General features: G+C 39.5%; 2 protein-coding genes across 4 annotated transcripts; one reads left to right on the plus strand and one right to left on the minus strand.

Moving 5' to 3' along the window:
- Positions 1-53: 53 nt before the first annotated feature.
- LOC122822492 (testis-expressed protein 2-like) lies at positions 54-11,446 on the minus strand. Of its 3 annotated transcripts, none has more exons than XM_044101201.1 (12): positions 11,027-11,446; positions 6,253-7,524; positions 5,395-5,595; positions 4,760-5,036; positions 4,470-4,651; positions 3,860-4,060; positions 3,221-3,320; positions 1,435-1,567; positions 1,193-1,330; positions 880-1,089; positions 642-762; positions 54-547 (listed from the first exon to the last, which is right to left on the minus strand). In XM_044101201.1, exons 2-12 carry the CDS (start codon positions 7,450-7,452, stop codon positions 401-403), a joined length of 2,910 nt encoding a protein of 969 aa, XP_043957136.1. In that variant the 5' UTR covers positions 7,453-7,524; positions 11,027-11,446; the 3' UTR covers positions 54-400. The 3 variants fall into 3 exon arrangements, with proteins under 3 accessions (XP_043957136.1, XP_043957137.1, XP_043957138.1); XM_044101202.1 differs by having other exon boundaries at positions 122-547; positions 6,253-7,382; XM_044101203.1 differs by lacking the exons at positions 54-547; positions 642-762; positions 880-1,089 and having other exon boundaries at positions 1,193-1,301.
- A 742-nt stretch (positions 11,447-12,188) lies between these two features.
- On the plus strand, positions 12,189-14,413 carry LOC122822494 (methionine-R-sulfoxide reductase B1-A-like). The gene is made up of 4 exons (XM_044101204.1): positions 12,189-12,343; positions 13,482-13,624; positions 13,738-13,852; positions 13,991-14,413. Exons 1-4 carry the CDS (start codon positions 12,289-12,291, stop codon positions 14,008-14,010), a joined length of 333 nt encoding a protein of 110 aa, XP_043957139.1. The 5' UTR covers positions 12,189-12,288; the 3' UTR covers positions 14,011-14,413.
- Positions 14,414-15,404: the final 991 nt, after the last annotated feature.

Genomic DNA, 15,404 nt, shown 5'->3' on the forward strand with positions numbered 1-15,404 from the left:
ATGTTTTTCTATTAGGTACAAGGTCTGCAGATAAAACGTGAAAAAATGACACATTTTGAAATTTTAAATAATTTTTAATTTGAAAAGAACATAAAATAATATCATGCAAGATGGATGGATGGAATGATGAATGTCTTTTTGTGTTGTGCAGTTTCTGTTAATCAGTTTTGCACTACTTAAAAAAAAAGACGTTACTTAATAAGATGCAATTGAGTAAACTCCCTGAAGGGGGCGCTTATCCTGGTCCCCACAATTCTGGTGGTCCCAAGGTCACAGTTTGAGTTCAGCAGGAAGCACCATTTCACCATCAACCTGCTGCACTCACAAAGCTTCATCACAACAGATGCACAACATCTAGTTTTCTTCAACATCACATATGCTCTGCAGCCACAGGGTGGCGCTATTCTGAGATGTATTCCTGAGACTCCATGGAAGACTGATGGGAAGTGGAATTCATAGAGGAATGCTGGGATGCAGGTGGGTTTTCCAGGCCGGATGTCATCAGGGGCAGATATAAATCATCCATGTTGGGCATGACAAATATTTTCTGTTCAGATACAGAGAGTAAACACATTTACCAATCAATACAGGGATTATTAAATCATATGAAGGCGACACAGATGGTGAATTGACGGACTGACCTGGAACTCGCACTGGAGTTTTTTCTCGATCCACTCAGTCACATGAGTGAAGGTGACCTCCCTCTCTCCAAGCATGGGGCGCACGTGGAAGTCTAACCTGGGAGGCACTCGGAAACTATACCTAAAACCAAACAAATGTTAGCTAGGAAATTGGCGGAAGATGAAAACATATATGCAGTTTTATATAAATATAAAAATCTTAAAAATAAATTAAGAACAGGAGGGTAAAGGTAAGTACCAGATCCTATCAGTCGGAGGAGGAGGTATGTTGATGGTGAGTGTTCCAGAAAGCTCCAGGACCTCGACACTGAGCATTAGGGGCATGTTGGAGACTTCGGCTATTTTCTTCTTAATGTACTCATTTTCGGTGGCCTTTTGAAAGTATTTGGATTTTGCTATTTTATCCACAAATCTCAGGATTTTCCTGCCTGTACTCCCACCTGCGTGCCTGCAAAGAAGAAAAAATGCAAAGTTGGCAAGTAAATCAGTAGCTTTACACAAATGATATGCCGTTCTTCTGTGATTTGATTATGTTTGTGGCAAAAATTCACCCATCAGCCGCTGCAGAAGTGTTCTTATCACCCAATGAACTCTGTGGATCAAATGGGGGTATTTCCTCTTCGTCAGAAGACCCAGCACTGGAGGACTCTTCGTCACTATCTGCTAGTATACACAACTTCGGCTTAGAGCTAAAAAAAACACAGTGGTATGGGTTGCTGTGAACCTTGAGCTCTGAACATTTTTCTTCATTAAACCCCAGCATATGTCATGTAAAGTTCCTGAGGGGGCTCACCCCATTTGCAGGTTCTCAGGAATGTTGTGAGCTTCGGCCTCTCCCTCTTTGCCCAACTTACACAGGTTCATCTTAGTCTCCAGGGTCATCTGAAGGCAGCCTGTGTACACTAACTCCAGGTCCAGCCACAAACCTGAAGGTAAAACGGGAGGAGGAAGTTAAGTAGTGGGAATACGGACAAACAGTGTCCTTAACGGACTTTGATCTAAGCCATGAGGTTGTCTTGGAGCATGAGCCAAAAGCTAATTTGGCCGGAGGGATGCTAGATAAGTAGAGCCTAGCTTTGACATGTCATGGATGGAAATGCTTGATTAAGAGGATTGCTAATCACTTCACTAAGTGAGATAATGAGAGGGTGCGATCCTATTTGTTACACAACAAACAAGATTATGACCTGAACCATTTGAGTACGCTTGTTAGATAGAAATAAAAATGATAAGGGGATACTCTTTGTGAAATAACTATGAAAAGGTTAGGAGAGTAATTAAAATTTTCATGTTCAGATTAATCATGTTGCTAAAAGTTTAAATACTTGTGGCTTAGTTCCAAGAAATTAATACCAAACTATGATGTTTATTGGCTCATATTAAACCACATTTAGGAAAAATATATTACAATACTTCCCAAACTGGGGTACAGGTGCCATTAGTGGCAATGAATAGATATTTTGAATTATTCTTTCAGTGAGAGTCGGGGTACAACATGGTCAGGTCGCTTGTCCATCACAGGCAGCAAAAAGGCACTTGGGATGAAAAATGATGCACTGATACACCAACTCCTAGGTCCAATTTGAACTTACATACATACAATGGGACTGTTGTAAGAGGACAGGATTATATATGATGTCAAATTAACATTGGAGATGTCCTTATTTTGCCTTTCTTGGGTTTCTAGATCACTATGTCATGGCTGTTCCTTCTTTCTAACTTATTTATCTGTATCGTCTGACTCTATCCTCAGCCTTACTTAAGCTTATCTCTTTCTGCAACAAAGGTCTACCACATTGTTGTTTGCTGAGTTTTCAGAGTTTGGATTAATCAGTCTCAAAAACAAGCTGATTCCATGTTTATATTTTTCTGTGTGTTTAGTAGCATCAGTCTTCATTAACAAAGTGTTTTGGCTTTGTTGAGAGGCACTAATAAAAACAGCCCCCAGGTGATGTATCAGTTACTGAATATGCAGTGCCAGGTCTTGGATGGACTTTCAATGACCTTTTTGACCCACGACTAATAGAGATCCTGGTGACCTAAATCAGAGAGACCAAGGAGAGAGGTGTGTGACCTGGGAAGATAGGGGGGGAAAAATAGAGTTAGGAAAATATTACTTAATTTCAACCAATATCGTTGTAGTCACTTTTAGCAATAAAACTACATTGTCGTGTTTTGCATGACATCATGCAAATCTTGTTTTGAAAATAAATTACAAGTAATGCGTAGTCTGCTTTTAGTTGTTGTGAACCCCTTTTGAGTTTTTTTTTCTCTGACTGAAACTGCATAAAAGGCTAAATCTAAAAAATGTATTTGCAGAATATCTGTCTGCCTATTGATGGCTTTTGGAGGTTGCAAAGCTCTTTCAATTTTTTTTTTTTACATTTAAGATGACCATAATGCTTAACAGCCCAACTGATCAGAGAACTGAATTTACCTAATGTACAGAGGTACTTAGTGGTAACACAATGAACCAATATTGATAGAAATATTGAAAGTTCCCAACAATCAAAAATGTCCATGGGAGGAAGGTTCAGGGTAAGTCCAATCAATATAGACTGGCATAAAGCATGCTGTACCTCTGCGATCCAGTGTAGGTGTTGATGTGGTTAAGACCTGAGGAAGGCAGCTTCCCATGTCCAGATCAGCTAGGGTCAACTCATTCATGAAGTAAGGCAACTGCATAAAACAGGAGGATAATTTCATCTGTAAGTATGGAGTATTGATATCAAAGAGAAAAACCTCACAGGGGTAGATATCTACCTCTCAGACCAATAAGCAGGAAGGGTTAGCTGTAGTGTGGATGAATGTGTGTGCATGTAGGAAAACAAAAGGGATGGTGTGAGGCAAAAAGAAGAAGTAATGAGTAATGAGTGTCATCATTTGTCTTCTGTAGTATCCCACCTGCCTTGGAAACCCAGAAGAGTGCATTGTCAGCAAACGCTTTCGCTCTCATGCAAACAAAGAGCTGAAGAGTATGTGTGACTGTCTTATGATCTTGTGCAAAACAATACTTAAAGACATGCAATTTATCATTGTTAAACCTTTAACATGCCAGCTGCCAATGTGATAAAAATAGATGAGGATCTCATTTTTGCTTTAATATAGTCAGGATCAACAGGAAGTCCTTGAACACTTGATGTGTATCGACACGTTTATGGATCAAATATATATATAAAAAAAACATCTGTCAGGAATACCAAATTAGTCAGCTTCACCTTGATCTTACTGAGTTTCTTCTGGATTTTGTGAGCCACTTGATCGGCCCAGTATTTTTCTCGGAGAAAGTCCCAGAAAATCCTCCCCACCAGAGAATTTATCCATGCAGACTGGCTGTCTGTGGAGCATCCACCCGACTCAGTGACTACCCCAATGTCCTCTCCAGCTTCACTCCCAGAAACACAATCTTCAGTGGAAATCTGTGGAGAATATAAAGGAAGTTATTATATTGGGTGACAAAATAAGCTGCTTGATCTGGTACTTTGTTTAATCAGTAGTTCCCATTACAGTGCCTTGCAACAGAATTCCCAGTACTTTAAGGAAGTACTACAAGGAAGCTGGTTAAAGTGACAGATTGTAGTGTGCTATTTGCATTTCACTGCTTGTCAATGTAATGCTAAAATATATAGTATTTTCTCAAACCACATTTAAAATGCCAAACTTTGATATTCCAAATTCCAGATTTATTTCTTTTTATTCCAATAAATACCCACTGATTCCCAGAAATTCCAAAGAAAGTTAACAACTTTGAAAATTCTCAGGATTTTATACAAGGCACTATATGTATCATAGAGGCGCTAAAGCTAAGTACAAATGTAGCTTCTGGACCTTTTTGCCACCTGAGGGGCTTCCTTTGTCACTGCAGCTGGGGCTGAGAGCAGAACTATTTATGTCTGAGCCAATCAACTGCATCATGTAGGTGCTGTACTCCAGCAGTGTTCTTGTTTTCATTGATAAGTCGGCAAACTCCTCTGCGGCTTCCTTAACAGCCTCTCCGCCAATCTGTGCTTCTGTATGACAAATAAAAGATGACAGCTGGTTGATGAAACCCTGATTTTATGCATAAACCCTTATCAAAATAAGATAAGTTGCTCACCAGGTAAATACATTCTTATTACCTGTGTTCTCTGGGTTTGATTCACTTTGGGGTGCAGCCTTCGAAACAGACAGAAGGTGCTGAAACCATTCCTCTTTCTCTCTTCCTGTGCGGCCAAATAGGTACAGAGTGGCAGGAGACCGATGGCTAGGGATGTTGGGTTTCTCTGCTGTTTCACCCTCCTCCTGCCCTTCCAATAGACTCTCTACCTCCAGCTCCTCCTCAGCCAGAGTGATGCAGATGGGGTACTTCTTGTTCCAAACCCTCTTACGAGCTAAACCAGGAGGCACCAGAGATACCTGGGAAAAACACATTTGCATCAGCCACTGACAAATAGCAATCATTTCCATTTAATTTTCATTCTTCTAAACCTTCAATGTGCATGTCAAAGGGATGGCGTGCAAAATGTTTATCCTGTCATTAAGCTAAAATGCTTTGCAAGCTTGCTAAGTGCAGAGAGGTCAAGTTTGTTCAGTACTTCATCACTTGGTCCAGTAGGTCTGTCACCTCAGTGTTAGGTGACAAAGTGGGTGCAGACAGGTCAGTGTGAAAAGTTCAGTTCAGAGGTCACCTCTGCTTTCTCCTTTTCCCTCCATCAAGGTCTGTGCTCTGTTCTTCTGAGGTAAACAGGTTAGATTTGCTTGATCAAATATTCACCTTGCTGTTAGCCAGCTGGTAAGTACGGCTGTGTAAAAACACGGCTTCGTGGAATGGCTCATCAAAAGCTGCCCACCGGGGGATGTTGGCACGGGGGTTTGCCACGTGAAGCCTGCTCCCGTCCAGCGTCACATAAACTGAGTGCATTATGGAAGGGTGGAAGGTGTCAGGATCATAGCTGTGCGCCTCATTCATCCAGCCCTGAAAGTAAAAAGATACACCTCCAAATCTAAGATCATAAATAGCAATGCAAGCAATAAATAACCTGTGAGTTTGTGATAATGTCTCAGTGACAGAGCAAAATGTAACAGTACAGCTCAGCAGGAGGGGAAACATGAGACCCAGCAGAATGCATCCATCTCACTCCACCATAGTTGTATCTGAAATGTCACTTTGTTTATCTCAATAACTGTGTTCATTATGACCTTCTCGAGATGCTGAACTTGCAGAGCTTGCAGGCAGTTTGTTAGACAGAAATAGCCTCAAAAATAATCTATAATGGGCTGCTTGTGCTTTACAGCATCTCAAATATCTGCTGCTGTGCAGACCTTCCCTCATGCAAAGCTCATAATACAGCTGTGGGCTTGTTTTTGTGTAGCCAAATAAGTAATGTGACAAAGAGAAAACTCCTAAGAAGATCAAGCAAAGGAATAACTTTTAAACTTTCTTAGGGATTTAATTATAAAAACGGAAAAAAGCAGGAGTAATGCACCTTAAACCTCCAGCACCACTGGAGAGGAAGAACTGAATAAGATTAAGAGTTTGGGTCTTAATGGCTCCAACTTGTATAAATACAAAACATTACTAATTCCAAAAAATAAGTAGTAACATGTAATCAAAGTGTTTCTCAGGAATTACCTCAATGATTTCTGTGTCCGTGGACTTTCCATCCAGCAGATCCATGTTCATAGGAGTGGACTTGCCTTGAGACCCCTGTTTGTTTCTGCTGCGGACATGTCGGGGGGCAAACACGAAGACCACCACTAAGCCCAATATAAAGCCACATGCAATCCCCATGGACAGACCGGCGAAGTATGGTGGCAGAGGGAGAACAAAGAGTCCATAAGCCAGTAGACCTACAGGGATGAGCCAGTAAAAAGGCAATGATGTTCCTGAAAAAGAGACTTGAGACTGGAGGTCCGTTATGGGATATTTCCCTGTGGATCTCGTCTGAAGCTCCATTAAATCCCCGTAGGTGCAGATTTCTAGATGCTTTTCTTGGCTTTGCATGTTTTGTTTTGGGAAGACTGAAGATTGAATCAAATGATCTTCTTGGAGTCTTTTGAGTGGAGCGTCACACACAGCTCTGTTCTCACCATCTGTTCTCTTTCTACACCTGAGGTCTAAATCTTCACTGCACCCGTCTCTTTCACAGCTTCCCTGGGAGGCTGATGAGTCTCCTGTACCAGATGCTCTGCCCTGCTTGGGGCTTCCAGAGCTCTCATCCCCCATGATCTTACTCAGCATGCTTAATGGATCCTGCATGGCCTCTGAAAACCTCCTCCTGGTGTCCTCCAGTTCAGCAATCAGGGAACTGCCCCGGGGTTCAGTGGGGGACATGGTGCTGGCAGACAGGGGGGATGCCCAGTCCTCATTTTCGCTCAACACCCCTGATACAGGCCCACATTCTGGCATCTTTGGATGAGTAACTTGCTTCCAGGGATGCAGATGCAGCTTGGAGTCCGACTTTGACAGATTATCATCAGGCTCACCCCGGCGGGAGATTTCTGTACTGAGGGACTTGACTAGGCTCAGGAAGGGCTTACCTCTCAGGGTGCTACTTTCCTTTGGCTTCAGGTCTGTGGAGGAGGATTTGACCAAGCCAGTGGAGATGAGGAGGTCTGCTGATGCTGATGTCAAATCGGTTAAAGATCCTGGAGATGAAGGAGAGTGAGGCAGGTAGAGAGGCTGGGGGTGGTGGCTTTGGTTCAGGTCTAGATTCATCCTTAAACTGAGGTCATGCCGGCAATCCAGGGTTTGCAGTTTGTCTTTGGAAAAGACAACAGAGGGACCTTCATCATGGTGGTCCAGGCTTAAGATAAGTTTGCTCTCCTCCATAATGAATATAAACCAGGAGCTAATGTCATGAATGTGAAACTGTAGGCCTAGCAGCAGTTTATCCAGGTGTACCTTGCAAATGGAGTGGAAAAGGGACAACAAGTTAAACTGTGGCTAATGAATCAGCAGCAAGACATCCACTTTACACTTTACTTTCCCTTTTAATTGCACTGCCCTTGTTTCCAATCCTCTCTGTAGCTTTCCTTGATTTTATGCTACCCTGTCCAGGCATTCAGGGAACCAGAGATAGCCAAAGTCGAATAAACCACCTTTTAATGCCTCCAGATCAGCAGAGGCCCTTGTGAGCTCTTGAGTTCTCCCAAAGTGTTTATCTCAGAGCTTCTTTGTTTTTTGTAATAACATTAGTCTGTTGGTCATTTTGGAAACTCACCACAGATTTTTTTTTATAACTCAAAAGGTCACGTTCGGGTGAAACAAAATCTATAAATGGATCGATAACCCTCAAACCAAGACATAATCAAAATATACTATTGCTCATAGCCTCAAGGTCAGTAGGGGGCCCCACTCTCACACTATGTCTCAGATCACCATCATGAGAATGTTTTTTCAAATGAACAAGAAGACATTTTTGAAATATGCTACTCTATCATTAGTGATTTTATGTGAATTTCCCCTTTTAAATTCAAATACTAGAAGAAAATAAACCTTTTGATCATATTTTAATTTGGTGAGATGGATTTGTATTTAAAGAGCCAATTAAAAATGACCAGTTACATCAAAGCTGAGCAAAAACTTCACTTTGTTGCAAACAAAAAAACAAAAAAAAAATCCTGGCTTTTAGAAACGATGGCCCATTAAAGCTTTGAAAGCACAGCAATTAGACCAAGCCCTTGAGAGCATGCTGATCTATAGCAAGCCTTTCAAAAGTTTGTTTACACTGAACTACCACAGCCATGCATTATGTCAGGGAGACTGGACAGAGTACACAATGTCATAAGATCAGGGCTAAGCGTGGACTAACTGTGAACTTCAATATTTTTGCATTTAAGAGCTTTCAATGAAAGATTGAAAGCTTCAAAGAACAAATGAAAGATTCATTTGTTCTATCAACAGATTTTCATGGTGTAAATATTATTTTTCTGCATTCAAATATTATATTTGTGCAATTTTTTTATCTAAGTGTAAAGATTTTAGATAATCCACCACACTCACTGGTGTTGCAAAATATATATATATATGTATCACTCCAATACATCATAGTAGGAATTCATTAACAATTTGTACAGCTTATTATACATTTCCACAATATGCCTCCACTTCATGAACATCATCAGGGCATCAATTTGAACACCAACCCGTTGGGCTTTTTCGTTTTCAATCTAATTAACCAGAAGTGCCGCTCTGTATATGGTCAAGCTGCTGCTGCTGCAGACGGCCCTGCATCAGGCTAATCAATTTTGACTCAGGAGTCAATTTGGAAAACGTTCCTGCTGACATAAGGAGCAAAACCTTAAATATCTTTGCTGTTGAGTGGAGTCAGCAGAAGCCTGGCAGCTTCCCAGGGAGGACTCTGAACTATTTTCCGCTCAAATAAGAGTAGAAAGGAAAACACTCCTACCTGAACATCAATAGTAAAGCTTTTATTTCTAATTAAATTATTGAAGACATTATTTTATTTGTTTCAGTGAACGGTTCCCAGACTATTCAGCTAACTGTGGAAGAGACTCATGACCCAAAATAAACGCAACAAAAAAAAGCATCAAGGGCCAACACACCACTAACACACCACTCTTAAATGCACTGTGTAAAAATACACAGAACATTTCTTTGTCATTGTGTCGAATTAAATCTGACTAAGCATTTACTGTTTAAGATAGATTTAGTTAGGATTATCAAAATTATTTCTGATTGCTAAATGCTAGAATAAAAACAAGTTCTTTATATTCACAGGTTTACAAACAGTAAAATTATTACGACTTTAAATAATTTAGGAAAGGCCACATGATGATATCACGGCCTTGTGAATTTCATGTCAATTCCCAGTGTTTGAGTCAAATGGAGACACAACTATGAGTGAAGTTTGTAAGACTTCTACAATTCTGAATCTTTTTTTAGTTAAATTTTCAGTCATCTATAGTGCCAGGTCATAATATACAAAAATAAAGATATAAAAGATTAAACACCACTGGCATGGATTGAAAGGAAATGTCTTCATGGGACAAAGGAGATATTTCATCTTGTCTGATGAAACCACAATTCAAGTGTTTGGTCACGGTGACTATGAGAAAAAATAAAAAGTTTCAAGGTTTGGGGACACCACCCCAACTGTGATGTACAGGAGGGGCAGAATCATGTTTTGTGGATGTTTTTCTGCAGGAGGAACATGTGCAATCTAATATCAAATCATAATTATTGTGAGTAATGGACATTCTGTGAAAAATACAGAAACAAGAACTCAAGACATTAGCCAAGAAATAGAGCTTGGATGCAGATGGTTCTTCCAAATGGACAATGACTCTCAGAATACGCCATACTTAGCTACGCAGTGCATTAAGGTTAACAAAGACCATGTTTTGAAGTGGCCATTGCACAGACCAAAATTTATGGAACATTTATAGGACGACCATAATATAACAGAATATAAATAACAGAAAACTATTCTGAAAAGCTTGAGGAGAAAAGATACAACATTTGACTCAAGTCAGACACTTAAAAAAGCAACTACACCAAAAAGTAAGGAAAAGTGTGCAAATCTTTGAATTTTGAAAGTCTTAGATAAAGTCTCACTGTTTTCTCATTATCAGATAAACAGATGTTTGTCAGAGATCACCTACACACACACAGCACACACACACACCTGGTGAATGGGTAACAGAAATCCAGGATGCAGAATGAAAACTAGTTTTTGAAAGTATGAATGATTGGTTAGAATCAGCATCTGGATATCTGATGATCAATTTTAATGTAGTACTGAGTCATAAACGGAACTGATCTACTGCTATCGGTAGCACAACACAAGCCACATTTTTTACACCCACAACCTGCCTAATTCACTTCTTATTTTTAAATAAAAACAGAGACGAAAAAGGTAAAATCTTGATGAAAGCGTCTGAAAATCCCACACTGACATGACCCTAAAATCAGCATTGTGGATTTATGTGCGTGCCACTCTGTCTATCCTGGATTAGGAGTTGCAATGGGATAAAATGCAATAAATAAAATAAAACGAAAGATTAGTTTTTGCATAGCAGAAATGAGACATGAGAGGATATGCCTCCGGGATGACACGATGACTGCAGACTAAAAATAGGCGGAACATTTATCCTACTGTTATCAGAGTGGAATCTACCTCTAATGTCTGCCACAGTAATTTTGATAATTGTATAAAAAAAGAAAACCACTTTAATAACTGGCTTAATGAGAAACGTTTAGTACTATATGACACCTTTCATCAAGAAAAAGTCTTATTTGAAGACAAATAAATGATCAGCTATTGGAGATGTTTTCTGACTCCACATTTAAACAATTCTACTACTTTTGGAAAAACCGCCATCTGCAATGCAAATGTCAGATTTTTTTGCACTCCTCAATAACAGCAGTAGGACCTACTCACCTGATTGTGACATGCTTAAGAAGATGGCGTTGTTTTTTCGGTAACGATGCTCTCATCGTTAAATGCAGAAGCGTGCATGAAGCGTGGGTCTGCAGTGTTCAGCCCGCCTGCTGCTGCAGAGCGCAGTGTGTGTTGCTGCTGCTACGCGTCGGTTTCCATCCATCTGTACCATCAATTACTCAAGCAACTTTACTACCCTAGAGGTCCTCATCGTCTCGAAAATTCACTTAAACTTAATTAAAATCATTCAACCCGCCGCTGTTTAAGAGTCACTGCTGTCTACATGAAGCGTCAGGCCAGTTCGGTTCATCATAAAACCATTACAGGGAATCCTGACCGCAGAGAGGACTCTTTAATCCAGATTAGATGCGAGCGGCGGCGGCTGTGGCAACTCCTCCTCTACGTCCCCCTCCTCCACTCTGCTGCCTCAGCAGCGTCAAAACACGGAGTGAGTTTAACTCCAACACCGCAATCCTGTACGCAGAGCAGAATTATGTAAATGCACGACCTGGAAAACTCTGGCCAGGTCGCACAAAATCGCTGCTAACACAGACCACTGCAGTCAGATATTTTCATGTATTAGCGGCCTTTAAATTGACCACCAGGCTGCACCAAGAACCTCAAACCTAATATTTAAACAGAACTGCATAAAAATGGTGTTAATGATTATTATTTTAGGATTTGTTCCAAGTGCACTTCAGCCTCGTGGCCGCAAGGAGGTAACGCTTTTCTATTGACACCTAATGCTGATTATGTATAAATTACAAACAAAACATGTTTATTGTATTCCAGGTGGCCGCTTTAAACCAGTAATAATATTTTAGTAAACGTATCTGATATTTGAATGCATACAATTATTCACACCGCGGACAAATTTATATGTAAAGTTATTTTTATTCAACTGAGAAGCTTGTTTCAGATTGAAAATTAAACAAGTATCAGTTTTATCTATGCTTTATGTGCATTTTTTTTAATACAAAAAAACCTGGAATGACAAACACTATTCACACAATGCACAGTAATTTATTTTTGCATGTTTACGACAGTGACGATGTCCAAGAAAAGTCAATAATAATAACTGTATTCTGTGTCGACAATAAACATTCGAAATGCTATCTAATAAAATCCGCGTCTGGTCAAAACTTTTCGGCAACGTTTTAGTTTGAAATTCAAACCGAGCCGGAAGTTAGCGGAAGTGGCGCAATCTCGTTGCATATTCTCTCAGTGCGGCAGAGAGCAAAGGATTAAGTTCACCAACAGCGATGTCGTTTTGCTCTTTTATCGGCGGAGAGGTCTTTAAAGACCACTTTAAACCAGGTACCTTCTTCTCTACAGTTACTTCTTACGACATTTTTACGCTTTCTGGCCAACGTAAACAGTTTGTCTAACCGTTTTGTTATTGCTTGCGTCACATGCTATGTAACTTTTAAAGTGTATCCAATAAATAAAATTTAAATGCGCCTTTGACCGAAACGTAGTGGATGAGTTAGTATTAAGCTTGCAGAAAAGTATTAATCCAGCTGTAGACACTATCTATTTTCGCTGTTGAGGTTTTGTAATTTGTGTTTTGGTTACACTATAACATAACTCTTACACAACTCTTACAAAGCAAGATGATTATTACCACGAGTTAGAGAATGTTCTCTAAAAAATGTGGAATCTGTATCTCAGTGAGGTTTTATCTGGTAAAAAAAAAAAGAAAAAATAACAACAACAAAAAAAATCATATTAACGTTTAAATCTCATGTATAATCTAATCCACTTCTGCATTATTTTCTGAAGACTTTCTATCGTAACCTCTTTTTTTCCTCATTTATTATGATTCTGATCGCCATTTTAGATTATGTCAGGAAATCAATCACTGTCCCAGCAGACAGAACTCTGTCTTTATCTACTTACAAAACTACACCCTTATTCTTCTTCTACATATCTATTTTCATAACTATGTGACCAAACCGGCCTTAGCTATTTTTAGCAGATATGTATGTAAGCGGTATGAGTGTAAGCAAGATAAGAAAATATCTAAGCAATAGAGCTCTAAATCCTTCAAAAAAGCAAACAAAAAACAAATGAACAGAACTCACATGCTCACGTGTGAGATACTAGAAGCTTTATGCTATTCTAAATAATACAATCAGAACCACAGCAAATCTGTTAATGGTTCTCAGTTGGATTTAGATCAGGCCTTGAGTTGGCCATTCTTCTAAATACACATTTCTCAGATTCTATTTCAATCAACAAACTTCTCGTAACTTTTTTTTTTTTCAATGACTTTGTCCTTTTCAGATTTGTGCATGATTAGATATTCCCGTCTGCATTATTTTGTGTTCGTCTGTCACACGGAGTACCAAAAATGACATGAAACTTGTGTTAAAAAAAGTTCTTGGTGTGTGAATACATTTGTAATGGATTGAAACCACAACTTTTCTAAGATCCCTTCTCCTTTTTTTCTCAGGGATTTACGTTTGCTCTAAATGTGACCATGAGCTGTTCTCCAGTCGCTCCAAGTACGAGCACTCGTCCCCCTGGCCGGCCTTCACGGAGACCATTCATGAAAACAGTGTATCCAAATTTAAGGAGAGGCCCGGGGCTTATAAGGCATCTACAAGCTTTGAGATTATTAGCAGAATACTGCAAAATCGATAAATTCTCTTTATAAAAAAGACAATATTAACATGTTGTTTTGACTAATTGGTGTAATGTTTTCCCAGGTGAAGTGCGGGAAGTGCGGAAATGGACTGGGACATGAATTTGTGAATGACGGTCCAGCCAAGGGTTTTTCTCGCTTCTGAATCTTCAGCAACTCACTGAAGTTCGTCCCTAAAGGTAAAATCTAGTTTAGTCTTTGTTCCATTAGCAACATATTATAACAAAACCAGGCAACCTTTGTGTAACAATACATTGCCAAATATCTTTCTATTTTGAATAAGTTGCTAAATGTCTCGTTTTTGTCCCCATCCTCAGATAAGGTTGATGGACAGTAAGGTGAGCTGTGATTCAGGAGACTGAAGGACCAGAAGCCTCTCTGTTTTGCTGCAGGTGCGGACAGTGAATGAAGTGTTCTGGGACAAAGTCCTCTCAGGAAGCCCCAGGACTCTGATGAACTATGACCTCACTGGAGAGCAAGGACAGAGAGACGATGGAAACCCTTTTATTATGCAATTATCACTGATTGAGCTACAAGATTGATCACACCAACTACATCGTTATGCAAACAGACTGTTCGTATCAACTCTGTGCTTTTTATCAGTCTCTGAAAGAAATGGAACAAGTTATCTACTGTTGAGAAACATGTGACTTTTATGGAATATTTATTAATTTGTCAAATGAGAAGAGCATTTTATGCAAATTGTGCACAGTGTTTAAAATAAAAGTCAAATAAATGTATTTAATCAAATTTGTTTGTGTTCATTATAAGACCAGCCTGTAGAAAAGCTGCCATTGCTTTAAATGCAGAATGTTGCCACTAGGTGGCAGCAGTGACATTAAGATCAGGCATTGCACAAGACGGCCAGAGCTGTTGACACTTGATCTGGACACACCAGCTGCTTCCAGTTTAAGCTGGGTCAGTTTTCGCTAATGTAAGATTCAGGTAATTGACATCTGAATGGTGGAGATGTCGTATTGCTTTTTTTCTGTCGGAGAAGTTTATAGAAATAACTTCCAGCCATGAGTGTCAGAGCTGAGACTTCCAAGAGATTGGAAGTCTGGTTCTGTTTTTTCAAAGGCAAAGACGGTTTTTCATTTTGGATTTCATTGTAACATTACCTCTTAGTCTCAGTCCAGAACAAGGACTGGAGAAAAACTTAAAACTTTTTTTTTTTTTTTAACTTTATTCCATCATAGATTCTCCATGGTGCTTTTAAATTTTTAAAATTTTCCTCTGAAAATGATCAAAATGGCTGAACTTTTAAAATGCATTGAAAATAAAATCTCTCTTTTAAAGCATAATAGAAAGGAAATGATTGAGAACCAAATGCTTTAGTACAATTGTATGAATATCCTCATGTCTTTATGTGTCTTTATATGTGTTCTGAATGTGGTCAAAAGTTATTTTCCAGCACCTCAAAATTTGAGCACTCTTCTCCAGAGACAATCCATGAGGACATCGTCTCTAGACATCCTGAGGCATGGGGACCCATTAAGCGTTAGCTTGATTTTTATTCTAAAAACATCAAATGTTTTTATGTGGACCTTCTAAAACTACAACCCTTAAATTTGCTGTGAAAAGTGTGGAAATGGACTTGGAGTTCCTACACGATGGACCACACAGGGGACAGTCGCGCTTCTGTGTCTTCAGCAGCTGGATTTTAGTTTATTTATTCTAACAAGACACTGGCAAAATCTCTAACATGTTTCCTTTTCACAGCAGAGAGTG

This window comes from Gambusia affinis, linkage group LG19 (assembly GCF_019740435.1).
Source record: "Gambusia affinis linkage group LG19, SWU_Gaff_1.0, whole genome shotgun sequence".
In the NCBI taxonomy this organism is placed as follows: domain Eukaryota; kingdom Metazoa; phylum Chordata; class Actinopteri; order Cyprinodontiformes; family Poeciliidae; genus Gambusia; species Gambusia affinis.

Coding starts and splice junctions, on each gene's coding strand:
- LOC122822492 (XM_044101201.1), bottom strand. CDS start 7,452: ATGGAGGAGAGCAAACTTATCTTAAGCCTGGACCACCATGATGAAGGT. Junction 3,321..3,859: donor AGAAACTCAGTAAGATCAAG/GTGAAGCTGACT, acceptor TGTTTTATGCAG/TTGCCTTACTTCATGAATGA. Junction 1,090..1,192: donor ACTTCTGCAGCGGCTGATGG/GTGAATTTTTGC, acceptor TCTTCTTTGCAG/GCACGCAGGTGGGAGTACAG.